The following is an 8789-nucleotide window of genomic DNA, read 5'->3' as shown; positions in this document are numbered from 1 at the left end:
AAGGGACATATTCGTAAATATGTTTTCTGAGAGTCCATCTGGGCTATATTTGTAAATACCCGAAAATTCATATTAGTATAAATATGACTCAGGGCAAACTTAGAAAAAGTTGTTGTGTGTCATTCTTGTTGGTGCAAGATTAGAGCGCAACAGTGTACCTAGAGAGAGAGAGAGAGAGAGAGAGAGAGAGAGAGAGAGAGAGAGAGAGAGAGAGAGAGAGAGAGAGAGAGAGAGAGAGAGAGAGAGAGAGAGAGAGAGAGAAAGAGACGAAGAGTTCGTATCTTTGTTGTAACCGTCGCCTGTGGCAAAGACAGTGAACAAGAGGTCGTTGCCTTTGTGTTCATCTATTGTATATTGTTACATAGTGATAGTTAGCAGTTAGTGGACTGCCGTGGTTTTTCCCGTGTTTGGGTTTTCCATGTAAACATCCTGTGTACTCTTCTTTCCATTGTGTCATGCATTCATTCCCGTTTTTCTATGTTTGATTCTAAGCTTGGTTGGGGCCGAGCGTTGTTCATCGGGAGCGTGTAGTTCCTGACAATGAAAGCAATTTGTTTGCTTGAAAACATTGACGTGGGCATCCAGTGTTGGCCAAAAAACATGCCAAGTGCACGACATGTCTACCAGAATGGTTGGTTAGGCGTGGATTCAATTAGACTTCTTCATTGCGAACACTCAGGAAAAGTAATAACATTGGTATGTATCATTTTCTCTAACAATTGTTTCTTGCAGGGCGCCCATTCATGTTCTTCAAGCAAACAACTACGAATCGCAACCCCAATTTCATCATATACATACATACATACATACACACAGACATGTAACATACATATTGATACATACTATACGTATATGAGTTTGAAGCATGCATTATTTTCGTACAATGTTTACAATAATTACAAAACTAGACACTCTGACCTGGATTTTATTTTCTGAAGCTGGAAAAATATGTACCTATGCTGCAGTAGAGTTTCTTCTGGGACGGATTAGGGCTTTGTCTTGTATCCATCATCCATCATCCATCATCCATCATCCATCATCCATCATCTTCGTCATTCCTCATTTGCCATCAAACTCTGCAGCTGGAGTAGATCTACCTTATCATCAGATCAAGTCATCAGTCTAAAGGTTAGATTGTTTTGATTCTTCCTATGTTTCTCTATTAGACAATAAAGAATTGATATCTATCTATCTATCTACACACGCACAACACTCATACTATGGTGTGAGGACGGAAGGAATGATTTTCTTCTTGCTCTGTTTCTCTGTTCACGACAAATAAATAAATAAATAAATAGCAAATAAACATATAGGGGATATATCACGAGGGAATAAAAGATAACTAGGAATACAACTATACCTCTATCTAAACCCTAGATTATTTCAGTGATAAGAGCTATGGAAGGATGGGAAGAGGTACAAAGACATGGACAAGATATGGTAGACAGGGTCGCAACCATCACACAAGGCATAGGATGTATATTACAAAGCCATATAAAGCTTTCTAACATGCCTTCTATACCGTCATTCTACCCTTCTGAACTGATTGCGTTTGATATACCATGGACTGATGAAGCTTTTAGCTTTCTCACTACCTCTTGGCCGTTGGCACACTTGAATACAAACAAAAGGAGGAAATTTTCCGTTAACCGTGTGCAATTCAATGGTATCTATAAGGCCAGTTTTGGTAGAGACAACAGTATGAAGAGAAGAAGGGAGGAACATGTATGCGATGATGATTATGATAGAAGAGGAGGTATTCAAGAACTAAGTGATAGATTAGGTCAAGTTGGTGCTTCAGTTGGGTCTTTTGTAGGTGGTTTTATACACCAAACAGTGAGTCATTTTCCTTGGACATTTCATAGAGAGGCAGATACTGCAAACGCTGATCTGATTCAACCACAACCTATGGAATATCATAGTGGCTTAGGTTCCTCTGTGGATGGGTCTCTAAAGAAAGGAAGAACTCATTTGGATAAGGATTCAAATGCTTCTGATGCAATAATGACAGTTAGTGAAGGATTGGAATATATAAGCAACCTCGATGAGGAAGATTTTGAAGATGATAGCAATGCTAACCAGGAGCTTCTGACTGCTCTCAATAAACATTCAAATATTCGAAGACAGGTTTGTTTGATAATTTTTGCTTCAATCTAATCATGGCATAGATGAACTATACAGATTAAAATAGATTTTTTTAGAGTATCTGATTAAGCAAGGGGTGTTGGGATGAGAAAATTTGATATGAAAATGTGTTCTCACTCAGCAACGAAGCATCAATGTGACGGCGACATTTGATAGCCAAACACAAGAAACTGAGAGTTCTTTTGTCGCAAGGGGAGATTTATGGCGTGTGGAAGTTTCTCATGGGAGCAACACTACTTCTAGGCCTCCTTTTTTGCTTCAAATAGGGCCGATTCTACTGGTTCGAGACACTACTCTTCTCTTACCAATTCATATTTCTAAGCAGCACTTGCTGTGGTATGGGTTTGATAGAAAGGTATCTTAAATTCAAATTTATTTAATATCAAAATCTATATAATTGGAAGTTCCATATAGAGAATCACTTGTAACTTGTACTATTCCTGGTGGCTATTCAGAATGCTGTTCATTCTCTCTGCCCAGCAGTTTGGTCCAAACATAGACAGTGGTTGCTGATGTCCATGATCTGCATCAATCCCTTTACATGTGTAAGTCTATATGTTCTGAATTGATTCAAGCTCATTATTATCCAATTTTCCTTGCTATTTGCTTTACATACATACTATATATGGGAATGTTTAAAACTAATGTGCACATAGGTTGCACATGAATTAATGTGGTTAGGATTTTGGGAGTAGATCTTTAAAAAGTCACTAATGTGCAACAAATTGATATGGCCTGATTTATTGTAACCCCTTTGCAATGTTTGGATCAGGAGTCCACTTGTGTAGCCCTTATTTGACTTGTAACATGAGTATAGGACTGATGGGGCTAAAGAAAGTTGGGATTGTTATTTGTTGATGAGCTTGTTTGGTTGTATTGTTGTCCTTGAACAACTTTTGCCTATGATTTCTAGCAAGAATAATCCTGGGGACTATTTGTTCTTAATTCCATTACCTTGTGTAGTGATCCAAATCCTTGGTTTAAGAGGCAATGGTATATCTCTCTCTCTTATTTCATAAAAATATAGTACATTGACAGACATAGTGCTCTTCAGATCCTACTTCCTGATGACACAATTGGCAAATTCTTTCTTCTAGAGGTATGTGTGCATATTTTCCTACCTCAATCTCTAACTGATGTGAAGAGGTTTGTAGCTGCCATATCACACTTTGCATTGCACAGGATAGATGTATGTTCATATAAGAGGGCCGATGATGAATCCGTCCTACGATGTGCATGAAAGTGTGCCTTATTGTGGGCCATCTTCCTACCAATGTATATTATCAAACTGGAATACAAATGTTCTTCTGTACTCCAGTTTGATAATATACATTTGGATAAGTCTATTTGTTTCAACTTTGATAATATTTAGATATGGATGATCCGAGTTATATTGGAAGGGGGTAATGCATTTATGCTTATGCCATGCAACTCGAACCATTTATTGTGCAAGTTGTTTTGATGACATAAGTGCCAATCTTGAGTACCTTCATTTAGGGAGCTCCCAAAGTGTTGGATATTGGTCATTGATGGGGAATGATGCATTGGTGATTATTGGGTCTACTCATATCTCTGCCTAGATAATATCATCAGACATTAATGCTTTGCACCTTATCGTAGGGGTAATCATTGAGGCTAAATGTCTTTCTAGATCTTTCCAATTATTTGCCTTGTGAAGACTCGGTCCCTAGGTTTCTACTGCATGGAGAAGACTTGGTGTGACAAGGTGTATCAAATAGCTGCTACAATTTAGTTTGTGGCCCTAGGAACTATATATGTGCACATTGTCAAGAGTACCAAGAGCTGCATATCAATGAGGTCTATCACAGGCAGCCTTTGTAAGGATAACAGGGGCATTGTGAATGTCACTCTTAGGTATGTGAAGGATTATGTGTATGCCACCTTTTTCTCTTTCAAGAAGAATTCTAGATCCCAAGTGGGCACGCCATTTGGTGTTCCTATTTTAAGCCATATGTAGCATTTATGTTCATCATTTTTTATGATCGACATATATTTCTCCAATTCTCTCTTAATCAAACATGCCACTCCACCTTGTACTCTTCGTTGTCTTGGATTTTTCACCCATATCAACGAGTCTAAGTTGTAGTTGCCCAAACCTTGAATCTTTTTGGGTATCATGAAGTATGATATTTGATTCATTGGTCAACTCCTTTATCCCAAATCCCATATTCAAATATCCATTGCATTTGAAAACATAGTCGTAGAAGATGTGAATTAGTCCCATTTGTCACATGTCGCCATTTGCCTATATTTCTATCTTTGGGCACATCCATAACCTTTTTTTTTCATTTTCCGTAGTATGCTTTACAATGGGCATTGTGTTGTGAGAGAGTCTGGTCTTCACATGTGTACCTTTGAGGTACACCTCTGTTTTCGAGTATCATCTTCTTCTTTTTGCGGGAGATAGATAGATAGATTCTATTATCGTTTTTGGATGTCAAATATGACGATTAGACCAAAAATATAACATTTTCATGTAATACATGTGAAAATGGGTAGCAACTCTTGTTGTTCAAGAACTTTACAAATGAATATCGCAATTGAGAGTGCACATTGTGATTGTGAGAAATTTGTGCAAGGATTTGGTTTTGTTGAATATGTGTAGAAAGTAGAGATGAATGCGATCAAAGGTAGAGCGTTGTATCAAAGTGTGAAACTCACTCAGACTCCCCAACTTGTTTAGGAAAGAGTGGGCATAGTCAACCTCTCTCATCACTTGTAGTGATTGTGAGCTAAGTCGCATGGAGGCAATGGTTTGATGGGCAGAAATGGGATAGGCTCTAACATGTATTGATGTGAGCAGTTTCCCCATTTGGCAAAGATCTTGTTTTGAGATGCAACAAATGAAGTATAATGTGTGGAGTGTGAGCCTTCACATTTTTCCCATGTTATTAAGCATTGGTGTTGCAAAAAGGCCTCTTTCACAAATGTATCCATCTTGATGTATCATGAAGCAAGTCTGTTGCATCCCATCTTCCAAACCAATTTTTTATATCTTGCATCCAACTAAAACACAAAATTTTGCTTTCTTCCCATGTGATATGGATCCAAACACCCTTCTTGCGATGGGATCATTTCCCATTGAGATCATGGCCATGGAAAGGGTTGTCGTATACATGCTTAAGGTTCAAAAGAGTTCCTCACATCAACTTTATGGAATCGCATGGGAAGCAAGCAAAAAGATATTTTGTGACATCTTTATCAAAGACTTGAAAATAATAATTTAAACAGCCAGAATAGATGATGGAATTGTATGTTTTTGGATGATTTCTGCTCTTATCAATGGGAAAAGGTAGTGGGTAAGGGGATTGGTGATACTCTGATCTTGAACATACCTTATTTTTTTATAAGTTTTCTCACTACATGTTTTGGGCTCTGTCCAGTCTCAAATCTTCCCCAAAAGGATATCTGGCACCTCTAAAAAAAGAAGGAATTTAACTATTGGTGCTACAATCTACATCCCCATCAACCGTCTATTACCTTTCTCATTTATCTCTGTTAGTTCTAGAGTTTCTATAGCATTTATGTTTGTATATTACGCTATTATGATGACTTGCATGTTGATGAGGGGAGAACATCACACTGCCTCTCCTAGATTATAGTGCAGCAATGCGTACTGGTTGGGAGAGAATTAAAGAGACAAACACATGGGAGATTAAGAGAGGTTGAAGCTATGTTTGGGTTCGAATCAGAGAGCATTGTGGAGGAGAAAATTGTGGTGTAGGGTAATATAGTAGTGTATTGGATGTGAAGTGGAAACATGTATTCTACTTGAAGTTATGAGGACTGGTGGCTATCATGCAAGAGGTGTTTTCAAATGGAAGGCACATTTGAACGCTCTGGACTTTTTCTTCTGCTTGCGATTTTTGAATGATATATCGGAATCATTGGTCTACAAACTTCTAATTTCTCTCACCAGACTACACTGAGAAAAGAGTAGTTGACCACATTAATGAAGAACTGGTACTTTATATTTTCTCTGAGTTTGTTAACTTGAAATTCTTTGTGACCCTTGATTTTACAATTCTGCAGTCATTCTTGGACTTCCAATCTCCCAATGGCCAATTGACATATATCGCTGGTGAGGGCTTGTCAATTGGTGGTTACTTTCCATTGTGTGGGGGTATCTTTCAAGCACAAGGAAGGTGTCCCGGTGATATGAAACTGAGCTTCTCAAAAAAGGTGACCTAATTTTCTCGAAACCTTCTTTTCGTTGCATGATGCTTTGAATGCCTACACTTTATTAGACTCCCCATAAAATTTATAGAGCATGTTTTGGTGGATTGGTTTTTTTGGCTTTCTTCAGAACTCCCAGCTGATTGGCGATGACAGTTTGCCTATCATCTTTAACCGTTCTCAATTAGGGTACTTAGGGTTTCTTCTAGGAGAAATCTAATATGTTTTTTGTGATAAAGCAACTTTGAGTACATTACAAGTTTCTATTTATCAGCATGTGAACCCTAACCGCATGGAAACATTCCTTTATGTTTTTTATATGTTTCTATTTGTTAGGTTGGTTGTGGAACACGAATCACCCCCGTTCTGCACTTACCAGAAAAATCTGTGTCCCTCGATGTTGTGCAACAATTAGCTTGGCAAAGATCTGGTGCAATCGTTAGGCCTATGGTTGAGCTCAGGTATTTTATGATTGACGTTTGAAGTTGTAATTTAGTATATAGTAGGTTATGTTTGACATTTAAAGTTGGAATATCAATATTAAAGACACCAATGTATTCTCTATTTTTGGGTGGGTTTGTTTTGTGTTTACTTAATCTTCTCTTTTTGTCCTGTTTGCATCATGTAATAGAAATGCAGTTTGTTATGCATTTTATGAGCCTTGCTTGTTCTTAATATGAGTGGGGATGATTGTTTCTGTTGAGACTATGCATAATGAAGTTTATGTTGCGTTTCTTGAGTTAAGAATTTCAAGAGGGGAAGATTTCAGACATAGGTTTTGTTTGTTATTCTTGGTGATTGATTTTCTCTCCTCCCCTCTCTTTTTTTATCTTTAATCTCAATTACATTTTTTATTGAGCATAATATAATTTATAGAAGTGCATTCACAAGAAACAAACCAGAAGTGTTAGTTGCAAGGTAAGGGAGAGTTAAAGGACCACACTGATGAACAGAAAGTAGATGAAAAATTGATTAGGATTTTCCTTTCTTATTCAGCATCATGCCAACAGTAGGCGGAAGAAATGCGGGCTGGAGAGCTGAGCTAATGCATTTACCCCGAGAAAAGATCGGGTTGGCATGTGGTTTTGCTTCAACAATTCAGCCGACTGTTTTTGCATCGCTTATGGTTAGTCTATCACATTACCTCTTTAAAAGTATCGTGATTACCGTATAACAACTTAAAATTATCCTTGTTTATCTATTATAAACCTTTAAAGAATACCATAGTTTACAATATAGCCCCTTAAAAAATGCCTTTATCATACACCTTAAAAAATACCTTCATTTATCATACCCCATAAAAAGTATGTTATGATATAACCCGTTAAAAAAAAACTCTTTATGATACCCCTTCAAAGCAACTTATTTATGATTCCCCTTCAGAATACCTGTTTATTTCTTACCGTATCTCTTAAATATGACCTGTTTCGTTCATACCATACCCCTGTACCCTGTTTTACATACTCCTTAAGATTGCACTGTTCATCATACCTTAAAAAGTACCTTTGTTTATGTTATATAGTAAATAGCTCAAATGCCGTTAGCAACATTTGGAATTTCAGGTGGGTCGTTCGAAACAAAACGAAAACCATTCTGGGAACTCTGGTTTACAGCTCCAGGTTGAGGCTCCAATAAGCAATCTAACTCGAGCCTCCTTTTCAATTCAACTGGTTAGCGGGATTGAGTTTTGAGGCTTGTACATATATTGTTTTGCTCCTCCTGTTGATATAGAGGTCTTATTGTGTGCTTGTGTACCATTTACATCTATGTAACTGTCTTCGTGCCTTTGTATTTCGGCTTCTAATAATGTCCGATGGAGCACATGTATATATACACATATAGTCTATGCAGAGCAATCTTTAATTGGTTTCATTTGCTATATATATTTTTGTTCCCTAGGCTGCATAGACTAGAAGCTTAAAGGCTGTTATACCAATGATGTTCTTGTTATAATAATATACATATTATCTTTGCCTTGATGGACCAAGAGCGAGCTTCATTTTATTTCTTTACTCGGTGATCAACTTTTGGCATCACTTCCAATTACCCTTTGGTAGTTAATGATGAATTCTTTAATAAACATCACAAACTTATACTGTCTATACTCGGTCAAGTATGTATATGGTTCAAGTAAACTTATATTATTACTAGCCACTGGCTTTCAGTGGTGCTAGATAAAGTGAGTTAAGAGGACGCATGAAAATAATCCAAGAATTCTTTCTAGTAATTACATGTCATTTATATGTATATCCTTACAAACTTCTGGGTCAAGTATGCATATGATTCAAGTAAACTTATATTATTACTAGCCACTGGTTTTCAGTTGTGCTAGATAAAGTGAGTTAAGAGGACGCACGAAAATAATCCAATAATTCTTTCTAGTAATTACATGTCATTTATATGTATATCCTTACAAACTTCTGCGCGCTGTCTGCGTTGTATGGTGA

General features: G+C 37.2%; 1 protein-coding gene and 1 long non-coding RNA gene across 2 annotated transcripts; both read left to right on the top strand.

Annotated features, from left to right (window-relative positions):
* Positions 1-995: 995 nt before the first annotated feature.
* LOC147868979 (uncharacterized) lies at positions 996-8321 on the top strand. Its single transcript, XM_087325391.1, has 8 exons — positions 996-1128; positions 1388-2127; positions 2267-2500; positions 2601-2690; positions 6199-6348; positions 6679-6803; positions 7339-7468; positions 7905-8321. The coding sequence occupies exons 2-8, from the start codon at positions 1399-1401 to the stop codon at positions 8031-8033; spliced, it is 1587 nt and encodes a 528-aa protein (XP_087181517.1). The 5' UTR covers positions 996-1128; positions 1388-1398; the 3' UTR covers positions 8034-8321.
* Positions 5715-6061, top strand: LOC147868980 (uncharacterized). Its single transcript, XR_015530324.1, has 2 exons — positions 5715-5884; positions 5920-6061. It is a non-coding gene; the product is annotated as an uncharacterized LOC147868980 (long non-coding RNA).
* Positions 8322-8789: the final 468 nt, after the last annotated feature.

This window comes from Azolla caroliniana, unplaced genomic scaffold, assembly GCF_043228905.1.
Source record: "Azolla caroliniana isolate FFs.n. ecotype wild unplaced genomic scaffold, voAzoCaro1.0.p SCAF_1, whole genome shotgun sequence".
Classification (NCBI taxonomy): Eukaryota; Viridiplantae; Streptophyta; class Polypodiopsida; order Salviniales; family Salviniaceae; genus Azolla; species Azolla caroliniana.
Note: the sequence above shows the minus strand (reverse complement) of the source record. Positions and strands in the feature narration are given on the sequence as shown.

What these genes read in the sequence shown, in the direction of transcription:
- LOC147868979 (XM_087325391.1), top strand. Translation starts at nt 1,399, where the DNA reads ATGGAAGGATGGGAAGAGGTACAAAGACATGGACAAGATATGGTAGAC. An exon ending in ATTCAAATATTCGAAGACAG is followed by an intron (nt 2,128 to 2,266) that starts GTTTGTTTGATA and finishes GTTCTCACTCAG; the next exon opens with CAACGAAGCATCAATGTGAC. An exon ending in GCATCAATCCCTTTACATGT is followed by an intron (nt 2,691 to 6,198) that starts GTAAGTCTATAT and finishes ACAATTCTGCAG; the next exon opens with TCATTCTTGGACTTCCAATC.